Source organism: Callithrix jacchus, chromosome 7, assembly GCF_049354715.1.
Source record: "Callithrix jacchus isolate 240 chromosome 7, calJac240_pri, whole genome shotgun sequence".
NCBI lineage: Eukaryota > Metazoa > Chordata > Mammalia > Primates > Cebidae > Callithrix > Callithrix jacchus.
Window position 1 is genome coordinate 153,975,558 of NC_133508.1, and position 27,433 is coordinate 154,002,990.

Consider the following 27,433-nt stretch of genomic DNA (forward strand, 5'->3'; position numbering starts at 1 on the left):
CCCAAAGTGTGGGATTACAGGTGTGCAATTTGGCATGCCTGGCTGAATATAATTATTCCTAAAAAAGAGATATTAGAAGCAAAGAAGCTAAACTCTCAAGTCATGTGTCTAGTAAGAGAATTACAGAGTAACAAAAGTAAAAAAAAGGAAAAATTCATATAATCCATGAAATTAAAAAAAAAATTTACAAAACAAAACTGATTCTTTAAAAAATAATAAAGTAGACAAACCTCTGGCAAGACGAGATTGGAAAAATAAAGATGAACTCTATTCGGAATGAAAAATGGGACATAAACAGCTAGACCCTTATTTTTAAAAACTCCAGGAGAACAATGTGAACAAGTTTATTCCAAAAACAATTTCTAAACTAGATAAAATAGAAACATTTCTAGAAAAAAAAGTGGTTCAGGAAGAAATGCAAAGCCATGTAAACATATACAGTTATACACATCTATCTATCTTTACCCATACCTACAGGTCTGTAACATAGAGGCTCCCCTGCAAAACAAGCTACGTCTAGATGGTTGCAGGAGAGTTTCAGCAAACACTCACACTGACGTTATGAAAGCCCTATAAAATCTTACTGTCAACTCCAGACATGAACATCGGGAAGAAAAGAAAATTATAGGCCTAGCTTGCTAATCAGAGATGTAAAGTCCTCAGACAAAACACTAGCAAATTAAATTTGGCAATAAATAGCAATATTATGAGCAAGTATTAATAGATTTATTCCAGTAAAGTTCAATATCAAAAAATACTATTACCATAATATACCGGATTATCAGATTCATGTCAATAAATGTAAAAATCACTTGTTAAAGTTCAGCGTTTATTAACAATGAGGATTCTTAGGAAACAGCCAAAGAAGGAAACTTTCTTAACTATTAATAGTACCTATACAGAAAACGTTTCCTTAAAAGAGAGAGAGAAAAAATCTTAAGAGTTTAGAGTTTACAGTTTCCAACACACTAATATATTCTATTACTGTGAGCGTTCATTTAATTGCTGAAACAAGAAAGCAGCTGAGCAGTAAAACCTAGCTACCAACACACTGCAGCAGACATCACCATTAACAGAGAAATTTGGAAGCATAAGCAGGATGCTGGAAGGTCAGGGATACTGGCGGCTAGACAATGGAATACTATGCAGCGGTTAAAAAAGAACACATAAGCAAAAAAGAAAGCAAGTATAAGAGGTGGAGGCATGAGGGGACTAACGCAGGTGTCCAGAGTCCCTTGGCCCTTCCACGCTTTCTTTTTACTTTCCACCTGACAAACTGCTGTTTATCCTTTAGGTACCTTGGCAGTCATCACCTCCTACCCCACAGATTGATTAATCCTTGGTCTTCTGCACCTGCTTTGAACCTCGTGCATACTTCTATAAGCAAATGCGTACCACGGGTTTGCAAGCATTTGCTTACCTCCTAGTGTCCTGAACCCATGGCTAGCATGCAGTAGGACTGGAAGCAAAGGCTGCACAGCACTGTTCTCTGAAGGGTCTCGGGCTCCCCGAGCCCCCGCATTAAACGGGTTTGGGCAAGAGGACAGACAGTGCTGAGAGCCGCCAGGCGGCCCCGCAGCTGCGGCGTCCCCTGCAGGCAGAACCCAGGGTCACACGCGGACGCCGTCCCGGCGTTTCTTCTCACGCCCGGCGCCGCACGGCCCGGCCCACTTCCTCTTTCCTCACTTTAAGGCGCAGGCAGCGAACCCTCAAACAAAACAAAACACCCTTTTTCTAAACAGGGAGCCCAGAAGCCCGGGCCCGGGGTATCCAGCCCCGGATCGCGAACGCCCCGCTCGCCCTCGCCCTCGCCCTCGCGCAGCGTCGCCCCGCTCCGGTCCCCGCTCCCCGCCCAGCATCCGCGTCTTTGGCCCCGCAGCCCGCGCTCCCGCCCCCGCCCCGGCCCCGCCGCCCGCGCTCCCGCCCCCGCCCCGGCCCCGCCGCCCGCGCTCCCGCCCCCGCCCCGCCGCCCCCGCCCCCGCGCTCCCGCCCCCGCCCCGCCGCCCCCGCCCCCGCTCCCGCCCCCGCCCCGGCCCCGCCGCCCGCGCTCCCGCCCCCGCCCCCGCCCCGGCCCCGCCGCCCGCGCTCCCGCCCCCGCCCCGGCCCCGCCGCCCGCGCCCCCGCCCCCGCCCCGGCCCCGCCGCCCGCGCCCCCGCCCCGGCCCCGCCGCCCGCGCTCCCGCCCCCGCCCCCGCCCCGGCCCCGCCGCCCGCGCTCCCGTCCCCGCCCCCGCCCCGGCCCCGCCGCCCGCGCCCCCGCCCCGGCCCCGCCGCCCGCGCTCCCGCCCCCGCCCCGGCCCCGCCGCCCGCGCTCCCGCCCCCGCCCCGGCCCCGCCGCCCGCGCCCCCGCCCCCGCCCCGGCCCCGCCGCCCGCGCCCCCGCCCCGGCCCCGCCGCCCGCGCTCCCGCCCCCGCCCCCGCCCCGGCCCCGCCGCCCGCGCTCCCGCCCCCGCCCCCGCCCCGGCCCCGCCGCCCGCGCCCCCGCCCCCGCCCCGGCCCCGCCGCCCGCGCTCCCGCCCCCGCCCCCGCCCCGGCCCCGCCGCCCGCGCTCCCGCCCCCGCCCCGGCCCCGCCCCGGCCCCGCCGCCCGCGGTCCCGCCCCCGCCCCCGCCCCCGCCCCGGCCCCGCCGCCCGCGGTCCCGCCCCCGCCCCCACCCCGGCGGGTCCGAGCGGGTGCCAGGCGCCCAGGGCTCGCGCGTTGCGCGGGGCGGCGGGGCGGCGGGGCTCCCGCGCGCGGCCCGCCATGGAGGTGGAGGAGGCGTTCCAGGCGGTGGGGGAGATGGGCATCTATCAGATGTACTTGTGCTTCCTGCTGGCCGTGCTGCTGCAGGTAAGTCCCCGCGGCCCCCGCAGCGCCGCTTCCCTTCTTAGGGCCTCCCGGCCCAGGGCCAGGCGTGCGCTCCCAGACGGCCGGGGCCCCGAGGCCGAGGCTCTGCAAACACCGAGGTGTGCCGAGCGTCGGGGTGGGGCAGGGCGAGGCGCCGCGCGGTGGTCTGGGCCCGGCCGGCAGCACCAAGGTCGCCGGCCCGCCTCAGAGCCTCTCGGGTTCTGCCGGCCCCCCCCCACCCCACCACCTTGAGTGGCGGAAGGAGCGTGTATATGGGGGCGGGGGGGGTTCAAGCCGCTGTGCTGGTGACCAAGGGATGCACAATTGCGTTACCTGCCCTACGCTGTTGCTTGTACCACGCTGCCAATGCGAAAGGAGTGCTGCCCTACCTGTGGCACTGTCACCTTGGAATCTGGGACACAGTCTGGGTACCCTGCAGACAGAAGGTTGTGTCTAGGATCGCCTCCGTCTGCGCTGGGTATCCTCTGCCCCTTTTCCTGGGTCTCAGGGGCCTTCCTATTCCAGGGGCTTCCAAAGCGTGGGATTTATTTCCCTCCGGTTTGAGTTCTGCTGGCTCATTCGGCCCTGCGCCAGCCTTGGGCTGGGACATCCGTAAGCCGAATAGTGCCATCTACCATGTGTGGTTATCAGATGGAATCACTTCTTCATTATAAAGAATTCTCAGAACCTACGTGTATCCCAGCCTCCAACTGTGGGTTCCATTTGTGAAAGGTCGCTACAGATTAACTGCGCCAGGCGAGGGTTAGCCCTTCACCGACTTAAATGGCTCGTTTGACATCGGTTGCTTCTCTTAGTATGCTAGAGGCATTTCATTCACAAATCCTTTCTTAGTATTTGCTGTGAGCCAGCCATTTTAGTCTTTCCTTCAGTCAACACCTTTAATGAGGGTTAGGATGTGCTGAACATAGAGATGCCATGGTGGGCAAATGAGTCACTGCCCTCAAGAGCTTGCATTCTAGTGGCTGCGGGTGGGGCGGGCAGACAGTTAAGTAATTAGTTAACGTGTGATAGTTACTCTGCAGGAAGTAGACTGTTCATGGATATAGCCACCAGTCCACAAGTTGCTTAAACTTTGCATAAGGCAGTGGCTCAACAGGAAGATGCGGGAAGGTAGGGACTGACTGATTGATTAAAATGTTTGAAAGTTCCGTTGATTTCATCACCAGCCAGAAACAGCTCAAATGATGGAGTCAGTTCCTTGTCTAGCAGAACAGTTCTCAGCTCATGGATATGTGGTATTCTGAAGTTCTTTTCAGCTCCCTGTTTCAGCTTTAATTGAGCTTCCCTCAGGGAGAAAAAAACGTTCATGCTAAATGATAAAGAGTGTTTAATACAGAGAAAATAGAATTATACAGAGAAAATAGGATTACAACCACGATGCCTGATCTTTATTTATAACAGTTTCTCTGAGAAAACCCTTTTTCTGTTCCAACCATGAATTCCAGGAGCATGCTTCCTCTCCTGAACAATCCCAGCTCCCCATCTCTCTATCCCTACCCTTTACTTCCTGTTACCATTTTCTTATTTGCCTAGCCAAGTATCCACTAACTTGGAGTCAGTTTGTCTTCGGTGGAGTGACATTCTACAAAGGCCGGTGTTCTGGGTTCAGGACCTGTTAAGTTTTTCTAACCTACTTTTATTTACGGTTGACGCAGTTAGAGTTTGCTACCAAAACGTTCCAGTCCCATGCCCACGACCGTTCACTAAACCTTGACTGACTCATGGTCAGTATTTGCTGTACAAGGACTAGGCCTTAAAGTGTTGGGGATGAGTGACTGTTTCGCTTGTAGCTGTGGGCCAGGAGATGCCCTGTAGCTGTGTCTATACCAGTGGAGGAGATGCCCCAGCCCAGCCCAGGCAAAAGTGAATCCTTCACATGTGTCTTTGAGGACTCAGTCACCCCACTACGTGATCCAGTTGGCTGTAGAGCCACCCAGAGCTGTCCTGAGTATGAGAGTGGATATCCCCAAAGACCTCTCTACCGAGTCTGTTTTTGCTATTTTGGGTTAGGGCAGCTGGTCTGTGAAGTGGGAGTACTGTGAAGTCTCATTGCTCAGTTGTATCAAAGGTGATTTCATCATTCTTGGGGGTAAGGTTTTGCTTCCCCCAGCGTAGTAAGAAGCTCTTTTTATACAGTTGCCTTAAATGGAAGGAGGTTTGTCTGTTTTTAAAAATCCAAAGAGTTTTTGTACCATTGCCCAAGGAAGGGGCAGACCAACAGCACAGCAACAAGGCCAGAGAGAGGGAGCCTCTGCTTCAGTGGGAGCCTTCTTCCCATCTGAGATTTGATAATGATTAACCCCAGCTGAGAGGCACAAAACCAGGACAGAGGTGGAAACTTTACAGGCCTTTTAACATTTTTCTTCTTCTGGGACCATCATTATTATTTTAAAAAATGGTTTTCCCTTTACTCCAAACACATCCAAGTTCAAACTGAGAGGACAAAAGCACATACCAAAGCCAATTCTAAAGGGTTTTTGGTTAGCTCTTTTCTTGAAGTATTGGTACCATCATGTAAATCATTGAAAGTTACGTCACTATTCAGAGTCCTTTGGCTAGGAGACTTGCCTTCATACTCCTTGCAAATGCAATTTTTGGAATCTCCGTAGCATTCAACTTTGAGATAACTAAAGAATAGATGCAGATTTTACAGATTTTTCCTCGGCATAAGATGCAAATGCCCTGATAATTGTGATATGTGGTATTAATGTACATAAACAAAAAGCGAAGGGAAAAAGATTGCCTATGTAAAAATGGTTGTCTTGGCCAGGCGCGGTGGCTCAAGCCTGTAGTCCCAGCACTTTGGGAGGCCGAGGCGGGTGGATCACGAGGTCAAGAGATCGAGACCATCCTGGTCAACATGGTGAAACCCCGTCTCTACTAAAAATACAAAAAATTAGCTGGGCATGGTGGCGCGTGCCTGTAATCCCAGCTGCTCAGGAGGCGGAGGCAGGAGAATTGCCTGAACCCAGGAGGCGGAGGTTGCGGTGAGCCGAGATCGCGCCATTGCACACTCCAGCCTGGGTAACAAGAGCGAAACTCCGTCTCAAAAAAAAAAAAAAGGTTGACTTATGCATAAGCAATAAGGTTTACAGTTAGAAACATTCTGACCATCAAAATATACTTGCTCTCCCTAGATCAGAGCTATCTGTGGTATTTAAGTAGGAATACTCTGTTTAGCGTAATACTCTTTCTCTTCTGATGGTGACTCTGAGTTGCTGCCATCATCACTATTGTGTGTGTGTTTGCTTGTTGTCTAGGCGCTCTGGAGGAGGAAGGTTGGAAGACAATTCATTGTTTCTTGATTCTTTTAGACAGAAAATGAAAATAGACCTTATTTCTTTGTTCTAAGCCAGAGGCTCCTGCTTCATCATTTTCCTCAGAATCGTGAATCATACATTGTAGTATAATTTGCACAGAATTTAAAACATCCATTAACTATCAGGAACATATAATCTAAAACAAGCATTCACCAACAGAATTGTGAAGCTGTGCTACGAATCTCATCTTAGATTCTGGTGTTCAGGAAGGTATTATTTTTATATAAACTCTTAATAACCTTATTTTTTAGATCTTGGAATGCCCAGTGCAGTATATTATCCATGCAATAAATAGCTTTTCACGGCATTTTAGAAAGTGGAGTGATGTGATTGCAGAAGAGGAAACTATCATAGTCAACACATGAAAAGGTGGTTTAACTTCAGTGGTCATCTGGGACAGGCATATAAAAATGACCGTGAAATATTTCATGCTTACTCTATTAGCAGACATGAAACAGTCTAACAGTACAAGTGTGATGAAATGAGGAGAAATAAAAACTACCCCATTTTGAGAACAATTTGGCACCGTCTAGTAGAATTAAAACCTGGCATTAAACTCCTAGGTACACATCCTACACTGTCGCTGGAATGGTGCACGGGGAGCTTTGTATAAGTTGTTTACTGCAACACTGTCTATTATAACAAAAGTTAGAACCACCTGACTTTCAAAACAGGACTGGATAAGATGTGGTACAAAGCTAACACAATACAACATGTGAAATAAATGAACTAGATCTGTATACGACTATATGGAGGAATTTCTAAAACACAATGTTAAGTGAAAAAAAAGCAGAACCGTATATACTATGTGACACATATTCTTAATATAAAATTTTAGAACATACAAACCAATACTATATTTGCTCTATAAAAATATATAAACAGTGTAGAAATATAAGAACATGGAGTAGAGAGAGCCACACCCTATTCATGAGGTTGGTTGCCTCTTGGGAAGGAAGGGAAGGGGTGAGCTTGGGGGGAGGGCACAAAAGAGATTGCATCTGTTATCATTTGTTAATTGTGATCGCTGTTGCATGAATTTTATGTTTTGCTTTTCCGTATTAAATATTTTATGTAAAAATAATGGTAAAGAGAAGAAACTATGTGTATCTAGGAGAGAATACTACGATTTGCTCTATGAGAATAATAGTTTATTATTTTTTAAAATCAATATTTCTTGGGTCAATTATGGCTGTGAATTGTGGTCCTTTAAACACAGGAGGACGGGGTAGAGTGAGTTTTATTCAGGCTGTTTTGTTAACCTTCATGTAGAATGCTATCACAACTTACCTCCCCTATCTGCTTGTATGTGGCACCACGTCCCTCCCTCCACAAGAAATTCTTAGGAAGACTCGTGTAATGAGCCACGGCTGAGGTCATAGCTGGTTCTTCTAACCTCCCTGGCATAAGCAGGTGATAAAGTTCACACCGGAAGCATTAGTGAAGCCTTTGCTGTATTGAAGTTATAAAGCCTAGCTGTCATCCCCAGGGTATTCTCACCACCACGGAGGCTTCCGCCGTGATGAGAACCTACCGTCTTAGTAAGACTCCCTCATGACTCCAAAACATCTACCAGGGCTCTCTGCCAGTTTGAGCAAGTTTTATGCCGCTCCTACTGTCTAATTTTAGTTGTCTGAGCCCTCAGACAGTTGGGCCTGGAGGTTGGGTCTTCTGAGGGTTTATGGTGATCTGGGAACTTTTGCCTTTCACCAGTTTAGGTGGGTGGGACAAAGAGACAAACAGTGGTTGGGTCAAAGAAACCAAAGCCACACTGACCCCCACACCCTCAGGAAAGCTGTGGTTGTCCATAGACAGACATTGCCCCCTAGTGTAAAGCAGGTAAAGATGCAGATTTATCAGACAGATTTTCATCCACAAAGGCTGTAGAGATAGAGGAGCCCTCCAGAAGGGTTAAGGAGCTCCTTTAGGCCTGGACATCTCAAGAATTAGGACATTCCGTGGAAAGCAACTAACCCAGTGCCTCTGCAGCACCCAAAGCCCCAGCCAAATGCCTGCCAAGACCACTCGTGGCTGTTTTGCCTGTGCCTTGACAGTGAAGGTATTATCTTCCAGGACAGGACCAAAAAGGTCATCAAAGTCATGAAGACAGGCACTGTGAACATGGCAGAAAGAACTAGGCTGGACTGCTGTGGTAGTCTGCTGTGAGAGGGCATTATTAGGTCATTGTTATCAGGCAGGTCACCCCTCAGTCTCTACTGTGTGCTTGGAAATGGCTGGATCATGAAAATTTAGTTTGTTTTGCAAGTTTAGGATTTCTCAGAGTTTCCCAATGCCCAGCGATGAATTGGCTTTGTGTCAGTGTTGGCCTTGGGTTTCAGAATACCACCTTGATTCATCGCCACAGTCAGAGGTTGCCTTAGAAGAAAAAGACTATCAAATCCAAAGACAGGCGCAGCTCGGGACTCTGCTTTCTGACTTCTTTGACCAAACACCCATGCGAACTGACGTGTGCTTTCAAGGGACGTCATGTATACTCAACAAATGGCCTATGGTGATCGTAGAAAAAAGGAAAAATACAGAAATTAAAAAAAATCACGAGTGCTTCTCCTATCCAAAAGTAAAGCATGCTCACATTCTGGTGTATAGCTTTCCAGACTCTTTATTATATAAATGTTGTATACCATCTTTTTTTACAGAAACGTGTGTCATAACTGGATTTCGCCTCTCAGCAACGTTGTCAATGCCTTGTTACGCACATGAAGGAACAGCTCCCTATTTTTCAATGGCTGTAGCATGGCATCTCAACATATGGCCATGCCGTCATTTGCTCTTCACCTCTCTTGTGTTGCATATGTTGTGCTTCCTCTTTTTCCAGTTCACAAACCCACACAGACCATGGTGTTGGTTCATTCTTCCGTTCTGACCTTTACTTCTTGCCAGTTGATTGTTTATCACTCTTCTCATGCCCAGACTTCCCCTGACTCTATTCATCTCGTTCTGCCTAGATGCTTTTTGTCCCAACTTCATGGATAAAATAGAGGTTACTTGGTGTAAATTTTCTAAACATCCTTTCCTTTTACTTCAAAATTTGTTTTCATCCTCATCTATCTTAAATACCTTCTCTGTTCAGGGCACATGCCCAGAAGGAAGGCATGTTTCTGCCCTCTTTCTAGGACTATCTTTTCACATTTGTTTTTGATTCTGTCACTCCATCAGTTATTTCTAATCCTATCTCTTTCTGCATTCTCTGCAGAATAGCCTGCATGGTAGATGTAGGTGGTATATGGATATTGTATTAAATAGCATTAACTCTTAATTAAGTGAGAGAGTTATTCCCTTCTTGAGCCTTGTTTAGTCCTATTTATCTAAGGAGAAACTCTCATTTGGTGTTAGCGCTTCTAAAAACGTTTTCAAATATTCCTGTTTTAACAAAGAGTATGAGCTAGAATGAAAGAATTAGCGGAGCTTCAGACTTTGGTACAAAACATTATGTAGTTAAAACTTGACATAATTCTGTTTTATTGTATTATTCATTTTTTAAAAAAACTTTTTTTTTTAAATTATGAGAGTTCAGATGGAAAAATACAGAGAGTAATATCACAAACACACATGTACTTACTTCTAGATTTAATAAATGAAGATACTTTCCGTATTTGTTTAATGTTGTATCAGTCATGGTTCAGGTGGAGAAGCAGGACCCCTGGGATGGAGGTGTGTGTGTGTGTGTGTGTGTATTATATATGTATAATAGATGAATCATTCATTATGGACATTTGACTGTACACCGTTTTGGGATCTGGTTCAGCAGTCCCCGTAAGGCTGTTGTCTTTGAGTGTGAATCTGAAGCTTGACATCTGCAGGGCAGGCAGCTGAGAAGGGAAGATGTGATCTGGAGCCCATCAAAAGTGACTGGAATCTGTGTCATTCTCCCTGCCTCCAAACTTGATGAAGTGGCTGCCTTTCATCGTAGAATTAAACATGTACCCGGGCAAGGAGTCAGAGCCACAGGAAGGTGGAGTGGTTGCAGCCTCGAGGCTGTGCCATGCCAACAAGGCAGACCAGCATGTAAGTGGCAAGCTATGTGAGGCACAAAGGCAACTGCCCCAACCTGGGCATAAAAAGAAAAAACAGCTGCTCCTTCACTTTCACCCCTCTCCCAAATATAGCCTGAAGATAGGTCTTGTGGCCCACCTTAAACAAAAACATACTAGCAAACACTTGGCATTCTAAAATTGTGCTTATTTTTATAGTTCTACCTGGCAAGTGATAGCTGTATTGATATAAAATTCTATTTTTATGTTTTCTGAAATTAAAAAATTTGAATTGATTTTAAAGAAGACTATTGAGTAAATAATAGCAAAGAGAAAATGGGCATGTGAAAACTTGCAAGGGGTACTCAGATGACTGAAGTTTGGGAATAGCTGAGCCAGCCATATAATTCTTCCCAGATATGTAAAGATATATTCTTTACTTTCCTGACTCTGATTGGGCTATTGCTTTTACCAAATAATTTGTTTTCCTGAGTTTTGTTTTCATTAACTCCTTAGCAGCCTTTACTACCTGCTCAAGTATCACATTAACCTTTTCCTGTCTCCTAGGTGGAATTCACATCCCCTTTCTTTGTGCTCTCATGAACTTCATTCCCACTATGGCTAATATAATATTCATCACAATCTGCCTTGTATTTATAGCTTGGGATATACAGTCATACTCCACACACCGATGTTTCTGTCAGTGACTGACTGCATATGCAACACTGGGCCCATAAGATCATAATGGAGTTGAAAAGTTCCTATTGCCTAGTACTTCCTATGCTATATTTTTAATTGTTATTTTAGAGTATACTCCTTCTACTTACAAAAAAAATGTTAACTGTAAACCAGCCTCAGGGAGGTTCTTTGGGAGATAGTCCGGAAGAAGGCATGGTGTGGTAGAAGACGAGGGCTCCATGTCTTCAGGATGTTGTTTTCCTGAAGACCTCCCACTGGCAGGAGATATGGAGGTAGAGATAGTGGTATTGATCCTGACCCTAGGTAGGTCGAGGCTAATGTGTGTGTTTGTGTCTTAGGTTTTAACAAATAAGTTCAAAAAATTTTAAAAAAAAAAGAAAAAAGCTTGTACAGTAAGTACATAAAGAAACTATTTTTGTACAGCTATAAAATGTGTGTTTTGAGCTGTGTTACTACAACAGAGTCAAAAGGTTAAAAATTTTTAAGATTAAACTGTAAAAAAGTTACAGTAAGTTTAATTTATTATTGAAGAAATAATTTAAAAATAAATTCAGTGTAGCCTAATTGTACTTAATTTATAAAGTCTACAGTAGCATCCTAGGCCTTCACATCCATTCGCTGCTCATTCACTGATCCATACAGGGCAACTTCCAGTCCCTCAGGCTCCATTCATGGTAAGTATCCTATACAGGTGGACCATTTAAAAAATCTTTTACTGTATTTTCCTATGGTAGGTGTGTTTAGAAATACAAATACTTACCATCATGTTCTAGTTGCCAACACTATTCAGTGTAGTAACATGCCTTACAGATGTAGAGCCTGGGAACAATAGGCTATGCCATACACCCTAGGTGTGTGGTGGGTTATAGGTCTAGGTTTGTGTAAGCGTACTCTCTGACATTCACGAAGATGGAATCGCCTAATGACACATTTCTGAGAACATAGCCCAGTGATTAAGTGATCTACGACGTAAGACTACTTGTTGTCCTAACTTGAATGTATGTGTATTGAAGGAAAGGACTACTTTTTATTCATTTTTATCATCTGAGGTGTGTAATCCTATGTGTTGAAGAGTTTTGGTGCTTTTTACAATTTTTAAAAAAAATTAAACCATTGAAGAAGAAGGGATGATCAGTTAGTGGTATTATCATTTTACTTGAAAAAGAGAGAGAAACAGATGCAAATTAAATAATTTGTCGAGAATTTTTTAAAAATGTATTTTTAAGTAGAGACAGAGTCTCACTATGTTGCCCAGGCTGGTCTTGAACTACAGGGAGTTCAAGATGTTGTTATTCCCTCCCTGCCTTGACCCCTTAAAGTGCTGGGATTATAGGCATGAGCCACCGCACCTGGCTTTGTCTTAGTGACTGGAACAAAAATTAGGTAACAGAGTTACTGGTCTTTTTTCATCTTTTTTTTTTTTTGGTTGTTATTCAAGAAGTTAGTTTAAAAGATATATTTGATAGACTCTATATATATTTCATATAGATGTATGATAGACTCTATATATATTTCATATAGATGTATGATAGACTCTATATATATTTCATATAGATGTATGATAGACTCTATATATATTTCATATAGAGGTATGATAGACTCTATATATATTTCATATAGAGGTATGATAGACTCTATATATATTTCATATAGAGGTATGATAGACTCTGTATATATTTCATATAGAGGTATGATAGACTCTGTATATATTTCATATAGAGGTATGATAGACTCTGTATATATTTCATATAGAGGTATGATAGACTCTGTATATATTTCATATAGAGGTATGATAGACTCTGTATATATTTCATATAGAGGTATGATAGACTCTGTATATATTTCATATAGAGGTATGATAGACTCTGTATATATTTCATATAGAGGTATGATAGACTCTGTATATATTTCATATAGAGGTATGATAGACTCTGTATATATTTCATATAGAGGTATGATAGACTCTGTATATATTTCATATAGAGGTATGATAGACTCTGTATATATTTCATATAGAGGTATGATAGACTCTGTATATATTTCATATAGAGGTATGATAGACTCTATATATATTTCATATAGAGGTATGATAGACTCTATATATATTTCATATAGAGGTATGATAGACTATATATATTTCATATAGAGGTATGATAGACTATATATATATTTCATATAGAGGTATGATAGACTATATATATATTTCATATAGATGTATGATAGACTCTTACATATACAGCAGTGTGTTGGGTTCTTTAGAGGGAAATAGAAATATAAGTTAGGGTTTCTTTCCTTCAGGAGATGACAAATCATTGAAAATTAGAGTTGAACTATATCTACACATTATATAATGATGCAAAACAATATTTCCCCAGTAAATAATACAGCCATGTAATGCTTTGGAAGTTAAGAAAGGAGATGGCATGGTCTACAGTGATTTGTTGAAGCCTTCAGAGAGACATCTGAGCTTGAGCTGAACTCTGAAGCTTGGGTTTAGGGAGAAATGGGAAGGTCATTTCAGGTAGAAAAACACAAAATTGGAACAAGTGTGGAAGAGGTGATAACTTATGCCCTTGCTACACAGTGTGTGGTTGTTGGTTGTTGCAGCTTGTTAGAAATGCAGACTCAGCCCCACCCCAGACTTAGGGAGTCACATTAAATTTGGGAAGCACTAATAGGTACTATTTGTACAGTGCCGTGCAGTTCACTGTTGACCATGGAAGAATCCCACTTGACACTGAAGGTAGGTTATTTAGATATGAATGACTTAGGTAAAGATGTACCACTGGCGTCCACTCTTAACTGGAAGAAAATGAAACTCAGGTTTGGATTTGCTCAAGGTTTGATTAGAGCTGAGGTTCAGACTCGGGTAACAGATTCCACTGCTTTCACACCACACAATGAGGAAGTCATGTTTGGGGAAGTGAATAGGCTGGTAGAGGAAGCTTGAATGCAGAGTAGTTAGCACCTGGACCATGTAGTGGAGGATCTGGAATGCTAGGAAACTTATCATTTATCCATTAGTATGTTCTGACCGGAAGAGTTTCATGAGGAGTTTCAGGGAGATTCATCATTTGTCGTAATGTGGATAGATTAGAATGGGGAAGAAACAGTGTTTAGAGGCACTAGTTACTCTGGGTGTGTTCCTGTGTCTCAAATTTTACACACAAAAAATAGCTAGTCTGAGTCAGCCAACAAATGTTCACTGGATGTTTACTTTGTGCTGGGCACTGGGCATATAATCCTGTCTTCATGATTATGGTCTTGCTTATGTAATGCTTTTGATTGACTCAGTTAGGTAACTGAGTACTAAATGCATAAAAAACTAAAGATGGCCGGGCGCGGTGGCTCACGCCTGTAGTCCCAGCACTTTGGGAGGCCGAGGCGGGTGGATCATGAGGTCAGGAGATCGAGACCATCCTGGTCAACATGGTGAAACCCCATCTCTACTAAACATACAAAAAATTAGCTGGGCATGGTGGCGCGTGCCTGTAATCCCAGCTACTCAGGAGGCTGAGGCAGGAGAATTGCCTGAACCCAGGAGGCGGAGATTGCGGTGAGCCGAGATCGCGCCATTGCACTCCAGCCTGGGTAACAAGAGCCAAACTCCATCTCAAAAAAAACAAAAAACAAAAAACTAAAGATAATGACAACAGTAAAATCGTCTTTTATACCCCCCTCCGTTTATTTTCTCTGAAAAAAGCTCTGGCCGCAAAGTTAAGTGGTTCTTGTTCTCATCCTGGTTTTGCAATTAGTGTCATACGTAACATTGAACAATGTACTCAGTCGTTCTGCACCTCATTTTTCCTACTTAGAAAATAAACATCATGCTTAACCGTGACTTCACAGCACAAGGCGTTGTGATGAGATAATTTATAGGAGACTTTTCGGGTTTCCTGAGAAGAATTAGAAGAGCTCATAATGGTGTTAATATAAAACTACTTTGAAAACCTTCACTTCTTGAAACTTTAAACATTTCAATCGCCTAGTGCATTTCAGTCATTTTTCTAATTATAATTACATTGAAAGGGGGAAAATCCAGCCATCTGTGGCACTTGTTCTCCTTCCCTAGAGGTAGAGCTAGAGAAGATAATGATTTATTTGAGATGTTGTTATTCCCACTCTGGTAGACAATGGATGGTGGTTAGTTTATTGTGGCTTAAAGGCCCATCTGCTGATGGGTGCAGTTTTATTAGGCAAAAATATGTGGGTGAAAGTGTGCGTGGTATTTGTAAGTAATAGTGGAGAGTAGAATGAGAGAATATTTTTGTTTTCTGGGGGAAAAGAATAGGATGTGAGCTGTATGAATTTGTCACAGCCAAAGATGGCAAACCAAGGAGAACCATCCCATATTCTGTGTTTAGGTTACATCCCCATGGCTGGTTAATACTAAGCACTCCCGCCTGGGAGACAAGAGCAAAACTGTCTCAAAAAAAAAACCGTGTGTGTGTGTGTGTGTGTGTGTATATGTGTGTGTGTATGTATATATGTGTGTGTATATGCATATATGTGTGTATTGTATATATGTGTGTGTATGTATATATTTGTGTGTATATGTATATATGTGTGTGTATAGGTATGTGTGTGTATATATATGTGTGTGTGTATATGTATATATGTGTGTGTATAGGTATATATGTGTGTGTATATATGTGTGTATGTATATGTATATATGTGTGTATATGTATGTGTGTATATGTATACATGTGTGTATATGTATACATGTGTGTATATGTATATGTGTGTATATGTATATATGTGTGTATATGTGTGTGTATATATGTATGTGTATGTATTTATGTGTGTGTATGTGTATGTGTGTATGTATATATGTGTGCATGTATATGTATATATGTGTGTATGTGTTTGTATATGTGTGTGTATATGCATATGTGTGTGTGTATATGTATATATGTGTGTGTATAGGTATATATGTGTGTGTATATATGTGTGTATATGTATGTGTGTATATGTATATATGTGTGTGTATGTGTATATATGTGTGTGTATGTATATATGTATGTGTATGTATTTATGTGTGTATGTGTATGTGTGTATGTATATATGTGTGCGTGTATATGTATATATGTGTGTGTGTATATGTATATGTGTGTGTATATGTATGTGTATGTGTGTGTGTGTTTGTATTTGTGTGTATATATGATATGTTAACACATATTCAGAAGAAACTTTGAATAGTACCTGGTACCTAGTTAGCGTTATAGAGGCATGTGCTATTACTGGTATTCCATCCTGGTCATTTATTCATTTACTTGTGGAGTGTGTAGGCCCTGGGTTATTTGCTTTGGAAGCCCAAAGGTGAATCAGACATAGATCCTGCCTTTAAGGAGAATATATTTCAATAGAGCAAAATAAGATCAGCAGATATATAAATATAATACAGTGAAGAAAATGGTGCATGCAGGCTGGATGTGGTGGCTCACGCCTGTAATCCCAGCACTTTGGGAAGCTGAGGCAGGTGGATCACAAGGTCAAGAGATCGAGACTATCCTGGCCAACATGGTGAAACCCAATCTCTACTAAAAATACAAACATTAGATGGGTGTGATGGTGAACACCTGTAATCTCAGCTACTCAGGAGGCTGTGGCAGGAGAATCGCTTGAACCCAGGAAGTGGAGGTTGCAGTGAGCCAAGATAGTGCCACTGCTCTCCAACCTGGCAATAGAGCAAGATGCTGTCTCCAAAAAAAAAAAAAAGAAAAGAAAAGAAAAAAGAAAATGGTGCATGCTCTCGAAGGTCTAGATGGAACTGTAGGAGTGAGCAGCAAGTAACAGGAGAGGACTTCTGGAGGGGTTGGAGACACAAGCAAGACAGTAAGGAAGGCTTCGTGGAGGAAGTGATATCCGAGTTCCATCTTGGAGGATGGGAAAAGTTCAAACATTTGCAGCAGGAGAAAGTGCCTTCCAGGTGAAGCGAATGGTGTGAACAAAGGTAGGAAAGAGTACATTCAGGAAACATGACTAGTTGCTTTGCCTAACTGATGGCCGTACATTCATTAGAACATGTGTTTTGAGTCCTCTCCTCCTGAGTTCCCTTGCCCCATGTTTTTTATTACTTTATACCTATCAGTTACATTTCTGCAGGTTATAATCAGCAGGGGCAGTTACTAAATGGGTGTAAGTGACTTTGTAATTATAGCTGCTACTAAATATGTCATCTATCTGTTCCTATAATTAAGGCTTTTATTTTTATAAACCGATTGCCTCCTATTCAAACACTTTTCTAATAGTATGCAAATAGGAGACAGGAAACGTGTAAGTCTAGGAACTTGCTTGCCCTTGCAAAGTACAAGAAAACACCCAGCATCCTGACCCATGGCAGCTTTGTACCTCTCCTGAGAGGCCCACTGTCAATGGACTCAAAGTAGATTGAGAATGCCTTAGATCCTCTAAGCCTTACCCAGAATGGAAACATTGCATCTGGGTTTTTTTGTTTATTTTGTTTTTGTTTGTTGATACAGAGCCTCACTCTGTCTCCCAGGCTGGAGTACAGTGGTGCACTCTCGCCTCACTGCAACCTCTGCCTCCTTCCTGGGTTCAAGCGATTCTCCTGCCTCAGCCTCCCGAGTAGTTGGGATTTCAGATTCCTGCCACCCTGCCCAGCTAATTTTTGTATTTTCAGGAGAGAGAGGGTTTCACCATGTTGACCAAGCTGGTCTCGATCTACTAGTCTCAGGTGATCTGCACCCCTCGGCCTCCCTGAGTGCTGGGATTACAGGTGTGAGCCACTGCCTCTGGCATATCTGGGTTTTACATTAGCTGCTGTTATGACACACACCATGTCATGACTCCTTTTCTCTGTCCTTGACAGCGATTCCATCATCTGCTCCTCATAAATTACTCTGTCTCTGGCTCTTCCGCTTATCCATTTAACAGCCGAATATGCCCCTGCAGAATGACTTGGAAGTAGACCCAAGCTGGGAGTTCTCTGCCAAATGCAGACAAACTGTTGGCAAGCCTCTTCACCTTTTTATGCCTCAGTCAACTCATACATCAAGTGGGCTTATTGCTCTATGCTGTAGAGAAATCATACACTTTATAGTTTTTAAACTACCTATTCTGTTTAGAGGTTTTTTAAATTTTTTATTTATTTTATTTTTTGAGACGGAGTCTCACTGTCGCCCACCCAGTCTGGAATACAGTGGTGCAATCTCGGCTCACTGCAACTTCTATCTCCTGGTTTCAAACAATTTTCCTGCCTCAGCCTCCCAAGTAGCTGGGATTACAGGCCCACCACCACACTCGGGAAGTTTTTGTATTTTTAGTAGAGATGGCATTTCACCATGTTGGCCAGGCTGGTCTTGAACTCCAGACCTCAAATGATCTGCCTGCCTCTGCCTCCCAAAGTGCTGGGATTGCAGGAGTGTTGATTAAAGGTATTTTAAGACATCAAGTTCTAAGTTAATAGGGATACTTTCTTTAGATTGTCCTTCTCTGGGGTAGACTATATGTTTTCTTAATAAATTTTAAGCTTGAAATACTTGTCCGACAGTGGAAGTTAATACTGGAAATCTATAGCATAAAAAGATGCAGAAGGGCTTCACTTATAAACCCAACTGCAAGTGGCTGCAAAGCCCAGAACAATCACTGACAAGTGGCGTATATGTTTAATAAAGGTTTCTTGAATGAATGCATGAAATATATTTTCTTTGCGGGGGAACAACTATGGTTAGATCAAACCACGGCTAAGTATAACTCAACATTACAAAATGAATATCTATAGCTGGGACTTCGAATTTCTTAAAATTTTACTATGAGCTGTGTATCATATTTTAAAATAGTGCTTACTCAAGGATATATTGTGCTTACCTGCTTTAATAAAACAATATAATCTATATTCTTTTGTGAGACAATTATACCACAGAAATCTCTTGTTTAGATCATAAATCCAAGCCCAAGATACTCCTAGCCCCCTAGTGAACACTTACCTGATCTGAAGATACAGTGTTGAAGAGATAATAGCTGGGATGGTAGTCTTTTAAATCACAGCAAGCCCTTCTGCTTTTGAACCATATAACCGTATGAGCAGTGTCTTTAGTATCAGAAATATCTCAAAGAAAGAAAACCCTCTGTAAAAGTATAAAGTGTTTTACAAATGGGATTGCTGATGATTCTGTTCATGGTAGATCACAAAGGTTCTTTTTCATGTTTTTCTCCTTTGTTTCTGATGTGGCTTATATCTCTAGCTCGTAAAAATACAAAAGCAAGAACTGATTCTTAGAGGTGTGCAAGCCTGCGAAGTGTCTTCAACGTTGATGGCAAATGTCTGCAGTGTTCAGTTCTGTGTGTTTGCTCTTTCAGCTTTACGTAGCCACGGAGGCCATCCTCATGGCACTGGTTGGGGCCACGCCATCATACCACTGGGACCTGGCAGAGCGCCTGCCAAATCAGAGCCACGGCAACCAGTCAGCTGGTGAAGACCAGGCCTTTGGGGACTGGCTCCTGACAGCCAACGGCAGTGAGATCCATAAGCACGTGCACTTCAGCAGCAGCTTCACCTCCATCGCCTCGGAGGTAACAACAGGCTGCTCCAATCACCAGTGTCTCTCTTTGTCCAGATGGAGCTACTCTTTTGTTCTTCCTGATTTAAATATCAGCCATGCTTTCAAATAATTTTCTAGTAAATTTAAAAGTTAAAAGTTTTATTATTTCAAAGAATATTCTATGAAAACACATTCTTTTTCCGTCTTACTACACATGGGAGAAGCACGAATCTTTCCAAACTAGTTAGATGAAATGAGATACAAACTCCAAAAGAACCATATGTTGATTATGATGTCCTTTTAAATCAAACACCACATGTTCTCGCTCACAAGTGGGTGTTGAAAAATAAGAACACAAGGACACAGGGAGGGGAACATCACACACCAAGGCCTGTTGTGGGGTTGGGGAGACTAGGGGAGGAATAGCAGTGGGTGGAGGGATTGGGAAGGGATAACATTAGGAGAAATACCTAATGTAGGTGACGGGGGGATAAATGCAGCAAACCACCATGGTGTGTGTATACCTATGTAGCAATCTTGCATGATCTGCACATGGACCCTAGAACTTAAAGTATAATTTTGTAAAAAAAGGGGAAAAAAAGTGAATTAAAACTTTAATCTCTCTTCATTACTATGCAAAAATTAACAAAAAGAAATGTAATGATTCTTATATAATATCCATAGTTCATTTTTTTCTTTTTTTGAGATGGGGTCTTGCTTTGTTGCCCAGGCTGGAGTGCAGTGGTGCAATCTCAGCTCATTACAACCTCCGCCTCCCAGGTTCAAGTGATTCTTCTGCCTCAGCCTCCCAAGTAGCTTGGATTACAGGCCTGGCTACTTTTTTTTGTAGTTTTAGTAGAGAAGAGGCTTCAACATGTTGACCAGGCTGCTCTTCAACTCCTGACCTCAGGTGGTCCGTCCACCTTGGCCTCCCAAAGTGCTGGGGTTACAGGTGTGAGTTCCTGGCTCATAGCATTTTTAAGTCCAGTCCTGTGTGTAAACCACATGGGGTACCTGGACTGTACAATGTAAAACACAGAAAGTGTCACCTAGTATGGTCAGGAAGCCTTACTTTTAAAGGGGACTTTGCTGGCCAGAGAGAAGTTTCTGGTTTTTCTGAGCCAGCCAGAGTTAAAGAATCTGAGGGTGGATGGTCTGGTGAAGAGACACCCTGGATAGGGGACAGGTCTCATGCTCAGCTGGAAGGTACTGGTGCTGGTTGTTAAAACGTAGAAATACTCCTGTCTCCTTTACCTGCCTGCTCCCCTTAAGCTGCCCATTTGTCTATTGACTCCTGGCCCCGTCCTTGGACCCTATGACCCAGTTAATGGGGTAAATGCCCACTACGACAGGGGGCCTCTGGGACCCTTGCCGGCTCTCAGTTCTTGTTGCCATGCTAGTTAGCTCTCCCAAAATCCCTTGACCATTCCCCCCCTGGAAGCCACTCTTAAGTGCCTGTCAGTGTGTAAGAGAGTATGTGTGTATGTGTGTGTGTGTGTGTGTATGTGTATGTGTGTGTATGTGTATGTGCGTGTATGTGTGTATGTGTATGTGTGTGTATGTGTATGTGTGTATGTGTATGTGTGTGTATGTGTATGTGTGTGTGTGTGTGTGTATGTGTATGTGTGTGTATGTGTGTGTGTATGTGTATGTGTGTGTATGTGTATGTGTGTGTATGTGTATGTGTGTATGTGTGTGTATGTGTGTGTATGTGTATGTGTGTGTATGTGTATGTGTGTGTATGTGTGTATGTGTGTGTGTGTATGTGTATGTGTGTGTGTATGTGTATGTGTGTGTATGTGTATGTGTGTGTATGTGTGTGTATGTGTATGTGTGTGTATGTGTGTATGTGTGTATGTGTGTGTGTATGTGTATGTGTGTGTGTGTGTATGTGTATGTGTGTGTATATGTGTGTATGTGTGTATGTGTGTGTATGTGTATGTGTGTGTGTGTGTATGTATGTGTATGTATGTGACTGCCTGTGTCTGCCCCATGGCTCACCCAGCCTTACCTGTTGTTAATTATTTGGATAATCCTGCTTTGGATGAGGCATACTAAAAAGAGAGGAGACATGCCAAGGGTGATGTTTTCGTGGCCTTTTTTATAGGAGTCTCCCAAGGAATGCCCCCCTCCTAAAAGGTTAGACTAACTTTTTGAGTGACCACCAAAGCAGCATTTCTGACTGCAGTTCCTGGGGTTCCTCCTCACTTAGAAACCTCCGGTGATTCTGCCACTGCACACACAACACAGTAGAGACCCCATGAGTTACGTTCAGGACCCCTCACACTTCATGGCTTGGTCCAGGTGGACTTTTCCAGCCCCACTCTGCACTTTCTCCCGCCCTCACCTCCTGGAAATAGTGACTGTTTCCCACACGTGCCCCGAGCTCTCAGCATCACCCATTGCTGTCAGGAATGGCCTCACCACTTGTCCTGGCTTCCACCTGCTGAAATCCTCACCTACCCTCTAAGGCTCACTTTCAGAGTCACCTTCCCTGTGTGCCTTCCCAGCCAACTCCCCAGGCGTAAATATGCCTTTGTTTCTGTTCCGGTACAATTTATTTGCACTTTTGTTACAGACTGTTGTTTGTAGTTCAGCTCCGAGAGTTCTTTGAGGTCAGAAACCATGTTTTGGTTATTTTTGTATCTGCATGGCCTGTAGCAGTCACCACCGCCATCACCAGCACCCCCACTACCACCATTGCCATCACTTCTAACCTATTAAAATAGCAAGCAGCTTTGTTCCATGATTATGCTATGCCAGAGACTGTGATATATGCAAAATTTAGTTATCAAAGTAATTCTATGAGGTAGGAATCATTTCCCCCATTTTACAGATTAAAAAAAATGGAGACTCCTTGAGGTCAATGTTAGCTAATAATGGCAGAACTGAGATATGAAGCCAAACTTGTCTTAACTCAGAAGCCTGTACTCTTAATTATTGTGCTTTTTAGGAATGTATCCAATCCAAATTGGCATGTACATCTCTTAGGTTCTTTTTCGTGAGTAATCAGAGTCAAATAATTTTTAACACATTTTTTAATTGGAAATAATTTCAAATGAAAGAAATTACGAGAATAGTATAAAGAATCCCCTTCTCTACTTTAGTTTCATCTGTTGTTATTAGTTTGCCCCATTAGCATTATTATTGCCTTTCTGTTTTTTTTTTCTAAGCCATTTGAAAGTTGCCTATACCAGTGTCCTTTTATCCCCAGGTACTTCAGCTTGTGTTTCCTAAAAATAAGGATATTCTCTTCATAACCACACTACAGTTATCAATGTTAAGAAATTCAACATTGATACTATAGTTTTAATTAACTATACCTAGTTGTTTGCCATCCTTACCTAATTTTGTCACTTGACTCAATAACGTCCTTGATAGCATTATATTTTCCTCTCATGTATCGAATTCAATTCAGGATGACATACGATGTTTAGTTGTCATAGTTCAGTATCTTTTGATCTTCAGCCTTTTTTTTTTTCTTTTATAACATTGATGTTTTTAAAGCATCTATACCTCTCTCTTTTTCAAAATAAGAATGTTCTTCATTTTGCATCTGTCTGATGATTCCTCATTCGGGTTGGTTTTGCATCCCAAGTCAGAATGGTGCATAAATAATATATCCCTCTCAGGGCATCACATCAAAAGACACTATATCCATCTGCCCTTACTGATGATGTTAATTTTGATTATCCATTCCAGGTATTGTCTGATATTCTCCCTGTCCCTTTACAGTTATTGTTTTGTTTTGTTTTCATTTCAAGAAATAGGAGAACTATGGGAATCACTTTTAGGTTACATAAATTTACTGTTTCTTATCACTGCAACCTCCACCTCTTATGTTCAAGCAATCCTCCTGCCTCAGTGTCCCAAGTAGCTGGGAATACGGGTGCCACCACCATCCTGGCTAATTTTTGTATTTAGTAGAGATGGGGTTTCACCATGTTGACCAGGTTGGTCTTGAACTCCTGACCTCAGGTGATCTGCCCGCCTTAGCCTCCCAGAGTGCTGGGATTACAGGTACCAGCTACTGTGCCTGGCCCCAGATGGTTATTTCTTAACTTCCATCACATTTACTAGCCTGCATGCTTTCTACTGTAAGCAAGAGCCCTTTCTTCTCCCTTATCTGTCTGTCTGTCTCTGTCTGCTTATTTGCCTATATATTTATCAAATATGCATATGTACTCATGCATTCCTATTCTTTTCAGTGATTTGTAGTTTATTACAGCTCTGAATTATTTTGGAGCTCAAAATTTTCCTAATTGACCCATGGGAACCTCTTCAGGCTGCCTCTTATGTTCTTTTATTTTTAATTAGAATTTTTATTTTGAAATAATTGTGGACTTATATGCAGTTGCAAGAAATAATACAGAGAAATTTTGTGTACCCTTTATCTGTGAGTACCCTGTAGGGTATCATGGGGAAAACCATAGTATAATATGATAACTGAGATATTGACACTGACACTGCAAGGACACAAAACATTTTCATCACAAGGATCCTTCATGTTGGCCTTTTAGAGCCACACCCACTTCCCTCCCATCCCTTACCCTCTTCTTAATCCCTAGTAACCACTAATTTGCTCTCTGATACTATGAGTTTTCCATTTTAAGGGTGTTGTAAAAATGGAATCATATTGTAGAAGCCGCTTTGAGATTTTTTTTTTTTTATTCAGCATAATTATCTGCAGATTCATCTAGGCTTAGTTTTATTACTGTATTGACATAAGCAGATTTGGAACCGGATGGATTGCCACTTTATTCTTTTTCAAAAGCATTTTAGCTATTTTAGTTCCTTTGCCTTTCCATGTAAATTTTAGAATAATTTTGTCTATATCTACCAAAAATTATTTTTGAGATTTTGATAGAAGTTGTGTGAAACCTGCGTATCAGTTTGGGGAGAATCAACATCTTTACTATGTTGAGTCTTCCATTACATCGACACCATGTGTTATTTTGAATGTCTTTGATTTCTTTCATCAGTGTTTCATATCTTTAGTATGTAAATCCTGAGCATGTTTTATTAGACTTACATCTAAATATTTTTCTTTTTTTTGAGAGATTGTAAATGGTATTGTATTTTAAATTTCTATTTCTACGTGTTTATTACTAGTATAGATAAATATTATACAATTGATTTTTATATGTTAATCTTGTATCCCTTGATTTTAATCTTGTAGTGTTTCTTTTTGGGAAATTTTTAAATTATGAACTTAATTTCTTTAATAGTTATAGGGTAATTCAAATGATATATTTTGGATTGCGTGAGTTGTATGGCTTGTGCTTTTCAAGGAGTTAGTCCATTTCATCTAAGTTGTTACTTATTAATTCTAGGTGCTTTTTGAAGATTCTTTGGGATTGTCTTGATAGTCATATCAGAAATAAGAACTTTTTTTTTCCATTTTCATATTCTTTTTCCATTTCCAATCTCTATGCTTTTTGTTTCCTTATTGCTCTGGTTAGAATGTCTACCATTGTGTCAAATAAAAGAGTAGACATCTTTGCCTTGATTCTGATCTTAGGAGGGATGCACTCAATCTTTCACCATTAAGTATAGTGTTAGCTATAGGTTTTTATAGATTTTTTTAAATCAAATCGAGGAAGCCTCCCCCAATTTCAATATTTTTTATGCCAATACCATACTGTTTTGGTTACTGTAGTTCTGTAGCATAATTTGAAGTCAGGTAATATGATTGCTCCAGTTTTTGTTTGTTTTTTTTTTGTTGCTCAGGATGACTTTGGCTCTCCTGGGTCTTTGGTGGTTCCATATAAATTTTAGAATGATTTTTTTTCTGTTTCTCTGAAGATGTCATTGGTAGGTTGATAGAGATTGCACTGAATCTGTAGATTGCTTTGGGTAGTATAGACATTTTAACAATATTGATTCTTCCAATCCATTAACAAGAAATATCTTTCCATTTTTTAGTGTCCTCTTCAATTTCTTGCATCAATATTTTATAGTTTTCACTGTAGAGATCTTTCACTTCTTTGGTGAGGTTTATTTTTAAGTATTTCATTTGTAGCTTTTGTAAATGGGATTACTTATTTGATTTATTTTTCAGATTGTTCACTGTTAGCATATAGAAATGCTACTGATTTTAGATGTTACGTTTGTATGCTTCAAGTTTACTGAATTTGTTTCCATTCTAATAATTCTTTGGTGAGGTCTTTAGGTTTTTTTCAGATCATGTCATCTGCAAACAAGGGTAATTTGACTTTTTCCTTTCCAATTTGGATGTCCTTTATTTCTTTCTCTTATCCAATTACTCAAGCTAGAACTAACAGTATTAAGTTGAATAATAGGGGTGAAAATGGACATCCTTGTCTTGTTCTAGAACTTAGAGCAAAGGCTTTCAGTTTTTCTCTGTCAGGTATGATGCTAACTTTGGGTCTGTCATATGGCTTTTTTACCCAGTTTTTTACAGGATGCTGAATTTTATCAGATGCTTTTTCAGCATCAATTGAAATGATTGTATGGTTTTTGTTCTTCATTCTGCGATATGATGTGTCACATTGATTGGCATATGTTGAACCATCCTCCTGTTTCTGCGATGAATCCCACTTGATCACGATGAATGACCTTTTTAATGTGTTGTTGAGTTTGGTTTGCTAGTATTTTGTTGGGAATTTTTGCATCAATGTTCATCAGAGATAATGGCCTGTAGTTTTCTTTTTTTGATGTGTCTTTGTCTGGTTTTGGTATCAGGGTAATACTGGCCTCATAGAATCATTTTGGAAGTAGAATCAACTCTTTTCCTCTATTTTTTGGAGTAGTTTGAGTAGGATTGGTATTAGTTCTTCTTTAAATGTTTGGTAGAGTTCAGCAGTAAAGCCATTGGGTCTCTGGTCTTTCTTTGCTGGGAAACTTTTTATTATGGTTTTGGTCTTGTTACTTGTTATTGATCTATTTAGGTTTTGGATTTCTTCATGGCTCAATCTTGGAAGGTTGGGTGTGTCTAGGAATTTATTCATTTCTTCTAAATTTTCCAATTTATTGGCATATAGTTGCTCATAGTAGCCTCTCATGATCCTTTGAATTTCTGTGGTATCAGTTGTAATGTCTCCTTTTTTATCTCTGATTTTATTTATTTGGGTCTTCTCTCTTTTTTTCTTAGTCTAGCTAAAGGTTTATTGATTGTATCTTTTCAAAAAAAACGACTTTTCATTTTGTTGATCTGTGCTTTTTAAAAATTTCAATTCTATTTATTTCTTCTCTGATCTTTGTTATTATTTATTTTCTTCTACTAATTTTGAGTTCGGTTTGCTCTTACTTTCTAATTCTTTAATATGCTCATTAGGTTATTTATTTGAAGTTTTTCCGCTGTTTTGATATAGATGCTGATTGCTATAAACTTTCCTGTTAGTACTGCTGTATTACATGGGTTTTGGTACATTATATTTCCATTTTCATTTGTTTCAGGGGATTTTTACATTTTCTTCTTAATTTCTTCTTTGATCCATGGGTCATTCAGAAGCATATTGTTTAATTTCCTTGTGTTTGTGTAGTTTTCAAAGTTCTGCTTGTTGATTTCTGGTTTGTTCCATTGTGGTGGGAGAAGATACTTGAAATGATTCTAATATTGTTGAAATGTTTAAGACTTGTTTTGTGGCTGACATATAGGTCTATCTTTGATTCATTTGCTGAGGCAAGGAATGGAAGAATGTGTATTCTGCAGCTATTAGATGAAATGTTTTGTAAACATTTTTTGGTCTATAATGCAGGTCCATTTGGTCTGTAGTGCAGATCAAATCTGATATTTGTTGATTTTTCTCTTTGGATGAGCCGCAGTGCTGAAAATGATGTGCCAAAGTCTCCAGCAGCTATTGCATTGGAGTATATCTCTCTTTTTAGCTCTAATAATATTTGCTTTATATATCTGGGTGCTCCAGTTTGGGTGCATATGTGTTCTTAATTCTTTTCTTTTCTGTCTAAAGACAGAGTCTTCCTCTGTCACCCAGGCTGGAGGGCAGTGGTGTGATCTTGGCTCACTCACCTTCGCCTCCTTGGTTCAATTTATTCTTGTGCCTCAGCCTTCCAAGTAGCTGGGACGACAAGTGTGTACTACCATGTCCAG

At 41.8% G+C, this 27,433-nt stretch overlaps 1 protein-coding gene across 9 annotated transcripts in view; it reads left to right on the plus strand.

The window, feature by feature from the left end:
- The first annotated feature begins 2,657 nt into the window (after window positions 1-2,657).
- Window positions 2,658-27,433, plus strand: part of SLC22A15 (solute carrier family 22 member 15) — a 91,315-nt gene continuing 66,539 nt past the window's right edge. For 8 of the 9 annotated variants that reach the window (XR_004727280.3, XR_013520360.1, XR_013520362.1 and 5 more), the window contains exons 1-2: window positions 2,658-2,826; window positions 19,178-19,390. Coding sequence is in view for 3 of the 9 variants with exons in the window: in XM_035252565.3 (XP_035108456.1) it covers window positions 2,740-2,826; window positions 19,178-19,390 (300 nt within the window). In the remaining 6 variants the exon portion in view is untranslated. The remainder of the gene's footprint in view (window positions 2,827-19,177; window positions 19,391-27,433) is intronic. The other variant, XM_035252567.3, reaches the window with a different exon arrangement.